Source organism: Cavia porcellus, unplaced genomic scaffold (assembly GCF_034190915.1).
Source record: "Cavia porcellus strain 051 isolate PalLab524CR breed Dunkin Hartley unplaced genomic scaffold, mCavPor4.1 scaffold_32, whole genome shotgun sequence".
In the NCBI taxonomy this organism is placed as follows: Eukaryota; Metazoa; Chordata; class Mammalia; order Rodentia; family Caviidae; genus Cavia; species Cavia porcellus.
Genome location: NW_026947515.1, coordinates 16,948,642 through 16,965,069, shown reverse-complemented (window position 1 = coordinate 16,965,069; position 16,428 = coordinate 16,948,642). Strand labels below are relative to the sequence as shown.

The 16,428-nt window shown below is 46.7% G+C and overlaps 1 protein-coding gene and 1 long non-coding RNA gene across 2 annotated transcripts; one reads left to right on the top strand and one right to left on the bottom strand.

Annotated features, from left to right (window-relative positions):
- Nucleotides 1-316: 316 nt before the first annotated feature.
- On the top strand, nucleotides 317-8,940 carry LOC100732545 (intercellular adhesion molecule 5). Its single transcript, XM_063242676.1, is given in 9 exon segments — nucleotides 317-321; nucleotides 3,948-4,213; nucleotides 5,063-5,256; nucleotides 5,258-5,387; nucleotides 5,624-5,835; nucleotides 5,837-5,891; nucleotides 6,408-6,677; nucleotides 7,724-7,966; nucleotides 8,159-8,940. Coding segments are annotated over 9 exon segments (1,566 nt in total). The 3' UTR covers nucleotides 8,350-8,940.
- Nucleotides 8,941-9,327: 387 nt separating this feature from the next.
- On the bottom strand, nucleotides 9,328-16,152 carry LOC134474457 (uncharacterized). Its single transcript, XR_010045352.1, has 3 exons — nucleotides 13,692-16,152; nucleotides 11,519-11,833; nucleotides 9,328-10,540 (listed from the first exon to the last, which is right to left on the bottom strand). It is a non-coding gene; the product is annotated as an uncharacterized LOC134474457 (long non-coding RNA).
- Between the last annotated feature and the right edge of the window lie 276 nt (nucleotides 16,153-16,428).

Sequence of the window (16,428 nt, the reverse complement as noted above, 5' to 3'; positions counted from 1 at the left end):
ATAGCAACAACAAGGAAAATCAGCCATCTTGGTTTATAGTGATGAGAGATGGGAAATTTTTTTCAGCTAAGACTGAGGGCAAAAGACAGACAATATAGACAGAAATTCACCCCAAGGTCAACTGTGTTGAAAGTAATATTAGCAAACAAAGATTAATAGGAGGTCTCATGTTAACTTCTGGGGAGTTGTTTGTGCCGATGTGGCCCATCAGAGTATAAATAGTCTGGATTCATGGAAAGTACAGCAGCAGTGAAAGACTTAAGTGTTGGTCTGCATACAGAATGGTTTGCATCTTGTAAGGTTTGCATCTTGTAAGATGGCGTACATCTGTAATCTCAAAACTTGGGAGGCTGAGGCAGGAGGATCACTGGGCTACACAGTAAGTTTGAGGCCAGCCTGAAATCCATAGTGAGACCTTGTCTCAGAAAACTAAAAGAAAAAGAATGCCTAGGTTAGCCTCAGGGTTTTACCTCATTTCCTCACCAGCCCAGTTTTGAAGATTGAACCAGGACCTTCACACTAAGCTACATCCTCTGCCCTTTAAAAACCTTTTGAAAAGCTTGGCATGTTGTAGCTGCTCAATAATTGTTTGCAAAAAAATTTTTTTCAGAAACAATACATGAATATAAGCAGTCCCACTTGGGCCTCTTGTACTTTTTCCAAGAGTTGTTACTTAATACTGATGTTTTGAAATTTCCTTTGGAGTTTGGGTGCTTTATTTAAATATTTTCAATGATAACAGATCTTCCTAGGAAAGAGAGGTAATTCAGAGCTGAGTTTGACAAGATGACTGAATAATACCATTTTTGTTCAAAATAACAGGATAATTTAGTTAGATATGGTGGCGAATAGTTGTAATTCCATCTAGTTGGGAGACTGATTCATGAAAATTTCAAGTTCAGCCTGGGCAGTCTAGTGCAACCCTGTCTCAAACATTTAAAACAATTTTTTTGAGGGGGATGTACTTCAGTGATAGAACACTTGCTTAACATGTGTGAGGCCCTGGGTTCATTCCCCAGTACTCCACCCCATACAAAAGAAAGAAAATTAATTTAATAAAGACAGTTTTCTTTCTCACATAGCTTAAAACCAGTTTTAAATAACTTTCAAAAGAAGTTGTGAATGATAGTCGTCTCTGGAATAAGCTCAAATATACCTAAAGTGCTTATTTTGAAAGGTAACATTCACTTAAAAGTATAAATCTTGATAAACCTATTATATTAGGCATGTATAAAAAAACTTTTCAGACTAGCATAGAAGTAGGATAGACCTATACAAAACCCAGTGTTTGAAAATTCACATACAAAATTAGTAAAGTTTTATATATAGCAGCATTGCAAGAAAAAAGCAAATTTTCTTAGAGGAAATTACCTTGAACGTTCCCCCTCCCCTCTTTTTGTTTCAACAGTGGGGATTGAATCCAAGGCCTTTGCACTGAACTACGTTTCTAGACCTTTTTAAAAATTAATTTTGAGACAAGATATTGCTAGATTATCTAGGCTGGACTTGAACTTGCAACCCTCTTGCCTCAGCCTCCCAGAGTGCTGGGATTATAAGTGTGCGTTGTTATTCTCAGTTTTAATGGAATTTTGAAAGGAAGCAAGGAGTAGATTGGTGGTGAACAGAGAAGACACTTTTAACTACTTTCAACTAAAGTGGTAATTCAAGGTTCCCTTGCTGACTATGGAGGCAGATTAGAAAGAAATGAATTAATTATTCTGAGGGATATTTTCAAAGGTCCTAAAGAGACAGGCCTGGTTAAACATTTCTCCCTTACGTCAGAAAACAGGACTTTATGACCAAGTTCTCTAGATTCAGGTAATTTTCCATTGGACAGGGTCAGATTAACTCTGCCAAATTTTCTCTAAATGCCATTTTTCATGTTTCTATGCTGACACTCTTCTGTCGGTTCAGTCTGATAGATGGAAGTTATTTGATAAAGGGATGAGTATAACATAGTCTCATTTATGAATCTCACTACTCAAATATCCCTTCATTGTTTTTCATATTTGGTGTGTCTTTTTCCTGTATATATAGGCCAAACTTAAATGAATAGATACAAGAGGTATTTTTAGTTCACCCATCCTGCTGATGTTCTTTCTGCAGTTTCTCCAGACTGATATGGTGCTAGGAAAGGGGCTGACCTAACAATGCAAAGACAGAATTTTCTACACCCCCCCCCCCTTTCTCCAGCACGATCGTTGCTTTTCTTTTCCCCCAGCTTTTGGCCTTTCTCTGAAGGATGGCAGTGCTCCTGTTTGGTGTCTGTACTCAGCTGGCCTTGATTCCTTGCCCAGGTGAGGCTGTCTGGGAAAGTTTCTTCAGTGTCTGCTGGAACACAGGTGGCAGGTCAGGGAGGAGAGGAATGGGAACTCCTGAGTATGGTGACACTTCAGTATTAGTTCATCCGGGTCCTTGGGAGACATTTCTGTTTACTGGATCACTAGGACACAGAACCTTTAGGTGTCTTTGTTTTATAATTGGGATAACTCAAATTAGTAAATCATCAGAGACAACTCTCCCTAGAAAATAGGCTTTCTCTACTTGGCTCTCTGGTGTCCCCAAACTGTCTTGTCTTTTTCTTCTCATCATTTGTGACGTGATGAGCCACAATGAGTAATAGAACAGGGCCCATAGCTCAAGAGCAAGGAACGAATTTCCAGTGGTGAGAAAGGCGCTCTGAAGCCTTAGCCAGTAACATTGCTACAAGCATGGTATATTCCCAGAGGGAACTTATATTTGGTAGATGCAGGGGGTGGATAGTATGGGCTGGCTAGAGGGGACCTGTAGGGAAGACTGCAGCAGACTGTGACATTCACCTACAGCAGGTGTCTGAAGGCTATCCCACACTCCCACAAGAGAACATGAGATTTCTCTAATACACTTGGGTTCGTGTTTGGTCACTGGAACGTAATACCCAGGAAAATCAGCATAAAAGGAGGATAGAGTTTCGGCCCATGGTTTCAGATGCTTCAGTCCATGGTTGCTAGACCACATTGTCTTGGGGGCTTGTGGTGAGGCAGAACATCATACGGGAGTTGTGAGGGAGCAAATCTGCTTACTTTGTGGCAACGAGAAAGCGAAAAGAGTGGGACTAGAGTCCCAGTGTCCCCTGTGGCCTGCTCCCAGTGAGCTAGGTTCCTTCCCCTAAGCCCTACCTCCTGAAGGTTCTACCCTTCTCAGTATAGCCACAGGTTAGGGACCAAGCCTTTTTAGCGAATGAACGTCTGGGTAACATGTAAGACTAAACTATTGGTTGCCTTTGCACTGAAGCAAAACAGAAGAAGTGGAAAATCCCATGAGAAATGAGTAATCGTGGCCAGTGGTTACGGGTTCACAATTAAGGTTGTGGAAAGTTCCCCAGGAGGCTTGTTTTGTTCTCTGGCATGTTTCCACGTCCCTTCTTTACAAATTTGTAACCATTCAATCTGAGGGAGTTGGAATCTGCAGGTCTACAAGCATTCTAGGTGATTCTCATGAAAGCAGTCCTTAGCTCTAGTTTGAGAGGAAACACTTAGCTCAGTGACATAAGCATCTGCCAAGTAACTGTGAGGTCATGAGTTCAATCCCCAGTGCTGCAAAAATTAATAATAAAACGGCTTTTTTTGCTCAAGGGTCTGCTAACCCTATGAGTATCCCCAAACCTGGGGAGTTTTCAAGAATCCTGAAAGCCTATGAAGAAAGTGGTTCCTTGGGCATGATCTTAACAACTCCATCGATTCCATGGTGAAATCTAGATCTGAAGGGAGAAGATGGATAAAAGGAATAGTGGTGGAATTGAGGCTCTCACTTGTTATTTAAAGTTCTTTACTTGTCCAGTCCCCTGAACTTTTTTATTCAGGGCAGTTTCCCTGCTCTCTAACCTAGAATTATGGAGAGCAGACTTTTTATTTTGTCTGAGTCTAGTGATCCTCACCAGAGTCTTTGGCATCTGCATTCATTTCAAGGGCCAGAGGGGAGCTATTTGAGGTTTCTGTTTGGCCCAGTCAGGCCTTCGTGGGCTTTGGACAGTCCTTGGTGGTCAACTGCAGCACCACCTGCCCAGACCCAGGGCCCAGTGGCATCCAGACCAACTTAAAGAGAACCGAGGTAGACAAAGGCCACCAGTGGAAAGAGTTCCTCCTGGAGGATGTCACAGTGAACTCTGTCCTGCGGTGCTTCTTTTCTTGTGCAGGGATCCAAAAGGATACCGCCCTCAACATCACTGTGTATGGTGAGTAGACTGGCAGGAGTGGGGAAACTGGAGATGGCTGTATTTACTCAGGGAAGAATTAGCATTTCTCTTAGTGGAGAGGATTTGGACTCTTAATAATGATTTTTGTCATACTTCCAAGAATTCTAGAGCTAGTTACTTCTGTTCTTCTTCTGGGTTTTGTGTTGTTAGTAGGCTATAGAGGGTATCCAGACATCTTTGCTTGAGAATATTCTCACATACAGGAAGTAGCTGCTAATAATGCTAACTTCCAAATCACCAAAAAAGTGTAAAAGCAGCACTGATTTATTTGCTCTGAGGTCTTAGAATGAAAGGAGAGTATTTTGAAACTGGGATAGTTAGTGAAGTGTGGAAAAGAAGGCTCCCAAGCTGCCTTTGTGCAGGATGGATAAGCTTTTGTTGGGGCAGGCGAGGAGGATCTTTCAGGTAGAAACCAGCATTGGCAAAATTACAGCTTTTAAGAGTGAGTGCAGGGCCAGGGATTTAGCTCAGCGGCATAAGTGCCTGCCTGGCAAGTGCAATATCAGGAGTTTGATCCCCAGTACCAAAATAAATAAATAAATAAAATTAAAAGATAAAAAAGAGTCAGTGGGGTCTGGAGGGAGTTTTTGTGTAATGCTGAGCTGGTGGTGCCTCTGAAGCACCTCTGGTAGGAAATAAAATTCTCTTGAACGGCAGCAACAGTCAAAGCAAAGGACCTCCCTCTACTATCACATTTCTTGGCTGCTGTCACCACCTTTGATGGGCAGAGGAGCCAAAGGCTGGCAGGAAGATAGTTTATCAGTAGCAGTGACCTTTCTGGAGAGGTGGTAGCCCTCTGTCATCAAGCCCTGCCTTTATGTCTTCAAGAGCCGCCAGAGCAGGTGATCCTGGAGCTGCAGCCTGACTGGGTAGCCATGGATGAAGCCTTTATGGTGAAGTGCCTTGTGCCCCATGTGGCACCCCTGAAGCACCTCACCCTTACCCTTTTCCAGGGTAACCAAGAACTGTACAGAAAGAACTTTGTGAGCTTGGCTTTGGCCCCTCAGAGAGCTGAGGTCACTCACCATCAGTGTCACAGCCCAGAGGGAGAATGACAGGTGCAATTTCTCCTGTAGTGCAGAACTGGATTTGAATGCACAAGGTTGGGGGCTCTTTCACGGCAGCTCAGCCATCAAGGTACTCTGGATCTTTGGTGAGTCAAGAGTCCAGGCACGGAAGGCACCTTGGGGCTCATTTTGTTCATTTTGCCATGGCCTTTGGGTCTAAGTTCCCACAGGCTGGGGTTGCGAGGCTAATGGAGCACCAGCTGTACTTTTAGCTCATCTTGGGAGAGAAAAATCATTTCCCACCTCTCCCTCCCCACATGTCACATGATTGATCGTGGCTTTTTTCTTTCTTTTTATTTTCATTTTCCTAATTTCTTGGCAGAATTCCTCATCTGGGTCTCTTCAGTTCTGGAAGTTGGGACGGCAGAACCTGTGAGCTGCGAGGTGGCTAGGGTGTTCCCAGCCAAAGATGTTGTATTCTGTATGCTTCTGGGAGGCCAGGCGCTGAGCCTCTTCCTCTCCTGGAAGGGAGGGACAGTGTGGGCCAATGCCACTGTTCGGACCATGGAGACTGGTGTCCAGGAGCTGTCGTGTTTTTGTATCTCTGGGTCCAGTGGAACAGGAAACAAGGCAGCCAGTGCTTGTCTATAGTAAGTGACTGCCTTTTCTCTTCCCCGGTGGGTTCTCTGCCACTGAAAACTGACACAGTAATGGGTTGGTGACCTTTGGAAAAGGCATGGTTTTCTTCTTTTTCTGATAAATGCAGGCAGGTTGTATTATGGCAGTGGTTCTTTCTACTCGTCACCCTGTTTCTTAAAGCCATGATGCTTGAAGAGTGATTATGGATGCTTGAATTTCATTCTAGAACAATTATTAGAGGCAAAGAGGAGACCTGCAATATGGAAAGACATCTTGCTTTCCTTGTAGCAGAAGCATAGCGAATGTATACATGCTCTATTTGTTGAAATAGAAGCTCTCAAATTTCCAAACTACTTTTTGTCCCTTCTATTAAGGCTTTACAGAAGCAGTAATGGTATCCAGAGTCTCGTCTCTTTTTTGTCTGCCTACCAAGGGAGAAGACCAAGAGCAAGAGTACAGAAGTTGCTATCAGTTTTGAAAACTGTGTTTGGTCCCTCCCCTACCCCCACTTTTTTTTTTTTTTATAGGTTTCCCTCCACCAGTCCTAGAGATAGAAGAACCATAGCCCGCGGCAGGGACAGATGTTAATGTAACCTGCTCAGGGCATATATTAACATCACCCAGGCCTACTCTTAGGCTTCAAGGATTCCCACATCTCCCTGCCCTTGGGGAAGCTGCCTGGCTTCTATTTACTGCCAAGGAGGAGGATGATAGCCGAAATTTCTCCTGTGAGGCTGCTTTGGAGGTGCAGGGCCAGCAACTGATTAAAACTACTGTGATTCAGCTCCATGTTTTATGTGAGTAGAAGCCTGATCTTTTTTTTTTTTTTGTCTTTTTCATTTTTATCGGTACCGGGGATCGACCTCATGACCGCCTGCTTGCAAGGCAGGTGCTTATGCCGCTGAGCTAAATCTCGAGCCCCTAGAAGCCTAATCTTTTTTGTCAAAAAGGATTATCTTTCTATTTCCGAGATCTTAGCCAGTAGAGTTGCCACATTTCCCCCCCCAACAATAACAATAAAATCAAAAGGGAAAATCAAATGAAAACTATCCAAGCTTACCTTGCAGCCAGGAAGTGAGTGCATAGAGAGATGAGGGGCAATTGAGGCTAGAAAGGAAAGTGTTCAAGCAGCCAGACACATCGGGTGAGAGTGGGTGGTTGTGGAGAACATTAAAAGTGATAGTGGAGCTGATACGAAGGAGGGAAATCTCCAAAACTTCCCTATCAAAATTTGTATTATGAAAAGGGAGAAAAGTCTCCATTTCTGAGTTTGCCCCTTCCCAGCACCTTACCTGCTGAGAAGCTAAGATAGGAAGCAGGGCTCCAGGTCCCTTTTGACAGCAGCATGTTACCATTTAGTGCGAATGCATAAAAATACCCCGGGTTTAGCTGGACGAGGTGGCCTGTAATCCCAGCACTTGGGAGGCTGAGGCAAGAGGATCGTTGCAAGTTCAAGACCAGCCTGGGCTACAAAGTGAGCTCAAGGCCAGCCTGAACTGCATAGAGAGACCCTGTCTCAAAAAAGACAAAAAACAAAACAAAACAAAACAAAACAAACAAAACCACCCCAGGTTTAATCTCAGACTCCTTGGCCAAGTAGAAGAAAGGGAAGCTGGTGTAAGCAGGAAACTGATAGTCTTTCCCTTGAAAAGAAATTTGTTAAGGAAGTAGCATTTGCTTGGGGAAGGAAAGGGAGCCAAGCATGAAGGTTAGGAGGGAGCAGGACATACAACATGCTGGCTTCTTTGGGGAGTCTTTCTTTCTTTCTTTCTTTCTTTCTTTCTTTCTTTCTTTCTTTCTTTCTTCCTTCCTTCCTTCCTTCCTTCCTTCCTTTTTTTTCCAGACAAGCCAAGATTGGAAGAATCTGGTTGCCCTAGCAACCAGACATGGGTAGAAGGGAAGGAGCAGATGCTCATTTGTGTCCCAGAGGGAAACCCAGCTCCAGCTTTAGTGTACACCTGGAATGGGATTATCGTTGACCTTGACGTGCCTCATAAGGCAGCCCAGAACCACATTGGAATCTACTGCTGCACAGCCACTAACCAGCTGGGCTCTGTCGGCAAAGACATTGCTCTTACTGTTCAAGGTGACTGCTGCTGCCCTGCTGCAAGGCTTGGGATAGAAATCCACCAGGGGGTTGATAAAATCATGGAAAGGGAGATTTTACTGGGCTGGGGAAGGTGAGACTGAGAACTGGGATTGGTGGGCTGAGGGGGGATGATTCTCTTGTCTTCGGTGCTGCCACCCCCGATTTCTGTGTCTTCTGTGTTTTGGCCAGGATGCAATAAAGGAAGCAGTTACACCGTCTTCTTCATTGTTGTTGTCCTCCTTGTGGTGGGCATAAACACAACAGCACTGTATTTTAACCTTGGACCCTGCAAAATAAAGAAGAGGAAATTGCCTTATCAGCAGAAAGAGCAGAACAAAGTGGAGGAAAACCAGTTTGGTGTTCAACAAGCAGAATTGTGAAACTCACATAATTTTTGTCTAGAAACAGGTCTTTGGGTGAATGAGATTTCTACTATTGGAGCTTCTCAAGAAGGGAAGAGTAGGGGCTGGGGATTTAGCTCAGTAGCATAAGTGCCTGCCTAGCAAGCCTGAGTTCGATCCCCAGTACCAAAAAAAAAAAAAAAAAAAAAAAAAAGAAGGAAGAGTAGACCAAGGAGAAAGGAAGAAACTTTGTGAGGTTTTATTGCCCTCATTGTTCTCCTGTTCAGGTTCCCATGTCCTGTGTGTCCCATCCACTGTGTGTCCCATCTATGTATATATTTTTCTGAATTTAATCAGTAAGAATTTTGGTTCCGTGTTCAACTAGTGAGATTGGCCTTTTCCTCTTTGCTATATTTTGTATGTTCTTATATTAAAATATGATCTTGCAATTGCCTCTTCATTCCCACTGCTCCTTTTTCCCAAACATCAGACAAAAGAAATAGTCAAGCTGGGCATGGTGCCACATGCCTGTAATCTCAGCATTTGGGAGGTTGAAGCAGGAGGATCTTGGTGAGTTTGAGGCCAGTCTGGGCTACGAAGAGAGTTCAAGACCAGCCTGAACTGTATATAGTCAGTCAGCCTTGTCTCAGACAAACAGAGAGAGAGAGCAGAAATATTTTAGGGATGAACGTCACTTCTCATGGTTTCCTGATGACTAGATGGGAACTAATTTCTTAGCCCCACAACAAGACTTCAAAGAGGATATCAATCAAAGGGCTAGGAATAAGAACTCTGTTCTATCTCCACATGCCCCTACAACCCTAAGCCGGGGTTCTGGAAAGGCAGCTCCCAGAACTGAGCTTGATGAAGTCATTAAGGATCAGTAGTGGTTGTCGCCAGACAGGGTCCAAGGAAGTCTCCAAAGTGGAGATGTGAACCTTGACTCCTGCAACTCACAGCGCAGGTTACAGGTTCACTGACTTTCATCACAGAAAAAGAATCTTCAGGAGGCATTGGTAAGATGCATAAAGGGATTTATTAGTTGTACTTTTTGGCTTGTTTTTGAGTTTTTAAGACATTCTCACCATGTAGTTCAGGATGGCTTTGAAATCTCGGTGATCTTCCTGCCTCAGCCTCCTAAGTGCTGGGATTACAGGCATACTGTACCACGCTAGACGAGGCATAGTTTTTAAAGTACATACAAAAGAGGGAGGTATGCTTATGGCCTTGAGCTGGGTATATTCATGAGGGATTTAAGAGTGGGAAGCTGTAGACTTGTGAACCTATGGAGAAGGAATTTAATTTATAGTTGAAAGGTGACAGCCCTCGAGGGAGGATGGTGGCCCATTCTTAGGGGGTAGCCATCCCAGGTCACAGAACGGCTTCTCATCTCCTGGGAAAGATCAATTTTACAGGTGAAAAGAGGTGAGCTATTTATAGGTAACAGACCCATTTATATGTAAAAGAGAATGACCCAAAGCTTATTGTGTTTTGGGGGAAAAAACTCTTAAAAACCGGGTTTATGTCTTGAAGTTGCAGTTTTCATTTTTAAAGTTACGCTTTTCCTTGTCTCCTTTCTGTTAGGTCTGAGAGAAGGGGGAGGAGAGGAGAAGTCCGTGGGAGGAATGGAGCGGAGTGGACGGCCGTGAAAGTAGTGGTCAGCGGTGACTTTATTCCGGGACTGTGGGGAGGGGGCCCCCCGCCGCCAGCCCCGGGCGCAGCATCTCTGCACCCGGGCGCGGGTGGTCTCTCCGGGAACACGGGGAGTGGAGACTGGCGCGCTGGCCAGCGCTGGCCGCTGGAATCTGGCGGTCTCTCTCTCTCTGGCGAACTCCCTCGGACACGTGGCGTGGGGGAATCTAAATAGCCTAAGCTTAGGGCAGCACCCTAATGCCATTAGAGATGCACAGGTATCTCATTGGCGCACAGATTCTTAAGGATGGGGATATAGGGTTACAATCAAGTGCATAGGGAGCAGGGGGGGGAGGAGTTTAGCTGCAGCCTTTTCTGGTTACAGTGTTTCATCTGGGCCGGCAACTCTTTCATATCCCATCTTCTGGTTATTAGGAAAAGGGGCGAAGATCTCTCTCTGTAACTACTTCCTGCTGGCTGAGGGCGCTGTATTGGGGGTCTAGGGGAGTTTGACGGGATGAAGGTTGATGCCCAGGTAGACACTGATGTCAGGTGTTTTAGCCAGGACAACTTCACTGGTGAATGTACGTATGTCAGACTGGAAAAACAAAGAGACATAATGTTATTAGGAGACATGGCACTATTATATTTAAGGACCCAGGTGAGGTAGAAGGAAAGGTGCCTTTGATTTAGACATATCATTCTATCAGGACCATGTTGAGGTAGAAACATTTCCACGGTGAGGCAGAATTCTGAAAATTAAACGTGGGGTTAGGAGGAGTGGAGTTATGAGAGGTGATTACTCCCCCATCTGAAAGCATAAAAGTTAAGACGGTAGGTTGGTGAGGCTTGTCTCTGGTATGCATGATGTTGGAGTCTGTAGGCACTACTGTTAAAGAGTCCTGCTGTAAAAATGATCATTAATAGAATGTAAGAAATTAGGAACCAAAATGGATAACAAAACATGACTTAGCCTGTTAACTGTGGCTGCGCGGCCTTTGTGAGACGGAGACGGGTAGGCGACAGGAGATGAGATGACCACTCAGAATGATCAGATTTAGAGCTGGAAGGGCACCTCTTAGCCTGAGTGATGTGAAACCAGGATGGCAGTCTAGCAACTTTGATTTAGGCATGGGTTGCTGTAACCTGGTTGTAGTCCTTGGAATGATTTGCTGTAACAGAACTTTAGCAAGTATGAGAAAGGCTTTTATGTATCCTGAAAAAGTATAAACCAAATGAGAAGATAAAAATGTATCTGTCAGTCTTGACCAGGGTACCTGAAAAATTGGTGAATAAGAAAGGAAGGGGGTGGTCTATATCACTGAGGAAGAGTCTACCAGCAACAACAGGTGGAAGCTGTTGAGGCCTCAGTGTGTCTAAGTCAGCCTGTATAAAAGGCATTTTAAGATTTAGGACTGGGACCTGCACAAGATAGGCCCTGTTTGTAATGTAAATGGCATAGGTTGACCATCAATACCCTGTCATAGAGATTGAGGACTTAATATAGCAGCCTGAATACTCAGGAAGAACTCTGTATATATGGCCTCTATGTCCACAAATATAGAGAATGTCTTACCTGAGACTTTAGTGCGACTTGGAGTCTGAGACGGACACCTTAAAGGGGGCTGTTGTTGCCCTGAACTTTTTCAGTCTTCAGCAGCGGATTTTCTGTCGGTGACGAATCTGGCAGTGTCGACATTTCCTGTGAGGGCTATTACTTAGGATGACTTACCCACTCTCTGGTGGCTAGGACAGTCCAGTAGCCCTGGAGTAAGGTCTCAAAGAATGCCAGGATGGGGCATTTTTTTGTCCAGTATCTTCTGCTGCATTTGAGCATGGTCCATGGAGGGGGCAGGCAGCTCCACCTTGTGTAGGTTTACCTGTCTCAGAACTTTAAGTGTCACAAGTGTTAAAAATATGAAAAACCATATTAAGATCTCTCTAAGGTTTGAAGGTCAAGTTTTGTCTTTTTGTTTGGGATTTGGACTATAGTAGAATTAAGTAAGTATGCAGGAATTTAATATCAGCATTTAAGATTATAAGGCAGGCAGGTTGGTAAAATTATCAGGTGGCCAGCAATAGTGAACAAATGGTAGAAAAACTGTAAGAAAAAAAGGAAAAAAATAGCCTCTCTCGAGTGGAATAGAACTGTAAAAAAAATTTTGGGCAGGGCCGTGAGACTTTGGAAACGTGTAGTGTTAAAGGCAGGTTGAAACAGTGAGATCTGTGGCATGAGGCAGCAGAGGCAGCCTGTGTGTGCGGTGCCGCGGAGGGGCAGGCAAGGAACCGTAGAGTGGGCGGGGCGAATGCGGGACACCGTAAGCAGAGAACAGAGGCTTACTGTGACGCACTAAGCGGCGCAGGGAAATGACGTCGTTTCGCTGCGATCGCGTAAGGGGGTGGGGCTTGGAGGCCCCGAGTGGTGATCCCAGTTGACGCCTGGCGCCAAAGGGAGCTGTGGCTCGCGTTCGGTCCCCCGGAGGGGCGGGGCGACGGCCGAGGCGGGCAACAGAGGGGGTGGCCGCGTCCTGGAGGGGCGGCGCGGTGGCCAACGCGGTGGCTGTGCCCCGGAGGGGCGGGGCGACGGCCGAGGCGGGCAGCAGAGATGGTGGCCGCGCCCCGGAGGGGCGGGGCGGTGGCAGAGGCAGTCAGAGGCACAGCTTGCTTGCTGCGCGGAGCCCCGTGTGTGGGGCAGGGCGAGTAGTATGCTGTGGCCGCGGGAGAGGCACAGCGTGAAGTTAGGCGGGCTTTGTTTTGAAAGGCTCACGGCCGCGCCAGAGCTGGGCGCGCTGTGAAAGCCACGGCTTTTGGGCGGCTACGGCGGGTGGGGTATGGCGCAGGGACGCTGCGGGACGCTGCCACCGTGCGGCTGCGCCGGTGGTGAAACAGGAAATGGGCTGGGCTGGAGGCCAAAGCCAGAGAGGCCCACAGAATTGGAACACAATGTGAGAGCGAAAAGAAAGAAAAAAGGCTGTTTTTAAGATCAAAAGCAGTTTGATGTGAATCTCAGGTCTCATTGTCTGGTCTCATTTAACCTCAGGAGAACGGCGGTGGCGGACGGACTGGCGTAAAGTGGGAAACAAAAGGGAGAGGAGCCAGGCGCGGGCGGAGGCAATGAATGGGAAGGGCCGGGGCTCGAGCCGCTGCGCCGGCGAAATAAAGGGAGCTAAAACGTGGTGGGAGGGGGGCGGGAGAGGCGCCTGGCGCAGAGGAGCCAGGCGCAGGCACCCCCTGGGGTGACCAGGCCCCGCGGGCCACGCGGGAGACCGTCTCATGACCGCGGGACCAGCGGCGCCCAGGCGGCGCGCGGAGGTAGCGCGCGGCGGGGAGGGAGAGGAGCCGCGCCAGGAAAGAAAGCCGCTTCAAAAGTCCTGCAAAGGGCCCCCCCGCCCAGAGCCGCCCCGCCAGCGAAAGAAAGGGAGCCACAACGTGGTTGGGGGGGGGGAGGGAGAGGCGCCGGGCGCGGCCCCCCCCCCCCCCCCCCGGGTGACCAGGCCTCATGGGCCACGCGGAAGGCCGTCATGACTGTGGGACCGGCGGCGCCGAGGCTGCGAGCGGGAGCCGGAAGAAGGGCGCACGGGTCGGGGACACAGGGAGGAAAGAGCGCACGCTGGGAAAGAAACAGCCTGTTTTAAAAGTTATCAGGGGAGTTACTCATCAGAGTGGTAGTGGATTTGTGACTGTAGAAGTAAAGAAATTTTAACAACAGGGGACTATAAAACAAAACTGAGAAAATTATAGTCTCTCACCTGCCGCCGAGTCACAGGGCACCATCTGTTAGGTCTGAGAGAAGGGGGAGGAGAAGAGAAGTCCGTGGGAGGAATGGAGTGGAGTGGACGGCCATGAAAGTAGTGGTCAGCGGTGGCTTTATTCCGGGACTGCGGGGAGGGGGCCCCCCGCCGCCAGCCCCGGGCGCAGCATCTCTGCACCCGGGGCGGGTGGTCTCTCCGGGAACACGGGGAGTGGAGACTGGCGCGCTGGCCGGCGCTGGCCGCTGGAATCTGGCGGTCTCTCTCTCTCTGGCGAACTCCCTCGGATACGTGGCGTGGGGGAATCTAAATAGCCTAAGCTTAGGGCAGCACCCTAATGCCATTAGAGATGCACAGGTATCTCATTGGCGCACAGATTCTTAAGGATGGGGATATAGGGTTACAATCAAGTGCATAGGGGGCAGCGGGGGGAGGAGTTTAGCTGCAGCCTTTTCTGGTTACAGTGTTTCATCTGGGCCGGCAACTCTTTCACTTTCTACCTTTGTTTAGTCTATCTACCCAGCCTCCTCCTCCTCCTCATTCTTAAGGGCTGCAGAGAAGCTACAGGCTGAATATTTTTTTTCTTTTAACTATCAGGCTTTTAACTATCAGTATCAGGCTGAAGTGGGGCTGCCCTTACGTAGCCAGGAATCAAAAGCCTCATCCTGGCTGACCTAAAAGAATTACAGGGAGACAGGTTGTGGTCAGTATTTCATTGAGGCTTATGGAAGAAGCTGACATTGCTTTAATTTGTGAAGGTTTTATAATGCAGAAAACATTTGCAGAGTTGCCAAAAATATATACACAACATTGTCTTAGTAACAGCACAGGTGAGTATCTGCTAGACTAGGAGCTGGAGAAGCCTAGAAGATATGAGTGTTACAAATATGTTAAATAATAGGGGGCTGGGGATTTAGCTCAGCAGTATAAGCACCTGCCTTGCAAGCAGGGAGTCATGAGTTCGATCCCTGGTACCAATAAAAACAAAAAAGACCAAAAAAAAAAAAAAAAAAGTTAAACAAGAACCAAAAATTAAAAATGGAATGATGAACTGTCTTTATATTAACCTATATGTTCTGAGATGTTTAAGTTATAACAGATGGAGTGTAATATATAGACTGCCCCCTGTTTTCTTAATGAGAAATTAATTTTACTGCCTTTTTGAGACAGATTTTTACCATACATATATAGTAGATCAGGTTTGAGTGTGGAGTTCTTGAGGGTGGTGGTATGACTCCCATGATGAGTTACAGAAAGATCACACCTTCGGCCCTGCTGGTGCTCTTTGCATTCTAGGCTCAGGCTCCTTGAGGAAGGAGCCCACCGGTGTGTTGGAGAGACCCATGTGGCCAGGAGGTAGGGAGGCCCCTGATTTACAGTCAGAACACACAGGCTCTCAGTCCAACCTGTCAACGCCAGGGCATATGGAAATGGACCTCCCAGTTGAGATTTGAGGCCTTCAGGTATTGAGTAAATAAATGTAAATGGGATTAATGTTATAAACGTTCATAAAATCTTGAGTCAGCAATTGCTAAATAGAAATTCAAGTATTCTTAAGGAGGGGAAGAGAGGTTAAAGGAAGGAAAGGGGATTGGGAAAAAAAGCAAGGTATATCATGTACAAACACAAATTCCCTATGATGAATGTTATTAGGTATATCTAAAATGTACTAATAAAATTTTTAAAGGCATCCTTGGCTGGGCATGATACCTATAATCCCAGCACTTGGGAGGCGGAGGCCACCTGGACTACTTAGCAAGACCATGTCTCCAAAAAAGAAAAGTATTCTTGGCTTCTGTTTGTTTGTTTGTCTGAAGGTAGAAATACAACAGGACAAGGCAGAACAAAGCCAATTGAGACACAGCAGGTTACTGGCATAACAGTAATAGGTTTCATAGTGTATCTCATTATCTTCTTAATAGTTGTCCAGTCAATCAGGCATAGCAAAATCAAACCAAAACCAGAACATTATAAAACCATTCGAAAGAATATTGACTAGAGTAATACAATTAATCATAATGAAACAAAACAGTGAAACAACATTTGCCTTCAAACAGAAGATGGAAGGAAATCCCCCCATATTTGCTGTGATGCACAGGGGCATCCTCTCAAGAGCTGCTCAGACCTCTGTCCCCAGTTGCTAATGGGGAGGGCGGTTGGGGTTGGGATGTTTGCGCCCCAGTAGGCTCACCAGAGCCCCCTGACTGGGTCTCCTGCTGGCTTGCGCCGGAGGGAGATTCTTGGCTTCTTAAGGTTTATAAAAAGAATGTTTTTCTGCCTCGTTGTGGGAAGCAGGGGGGAGCTACTGCAATCACCTTAGGAACAGTGCGGTTTCCCTGGCAGTTTTGGGACAACTGACAGGCTCTGAGAAGATGGTGTGACTTTTGGCCAAGAAAAGGGGACTATAAGTGGCAGGTGTGCCCTCCTGAGTGTCCTTTAGCAGGTCCCTCACTGCGTGGATCACTACTCAGGTGGCACACTGAGGTCATCCCACTCTGCTGCACAGGCGCTAGGAGTTAACCCCAGGTCTCCCCGCCATCCTCTGTCCAGCACCCCTTGCTCATCTACCCGCCAATAGGAGAGGAAAGGCGGGGTGGGTGGGAGTGCGTCGCACTCTCCCCAGGGGCTGAGGAGGTAAGCCCTTCGCTCAGGCCACTGGCCAGCTTGGTGGACAGGCGAGCCCCAAAAGGTCCCCACTTCCAAGCCCGGCTCCGGACGCGCCCGAGACAGTGGGGCG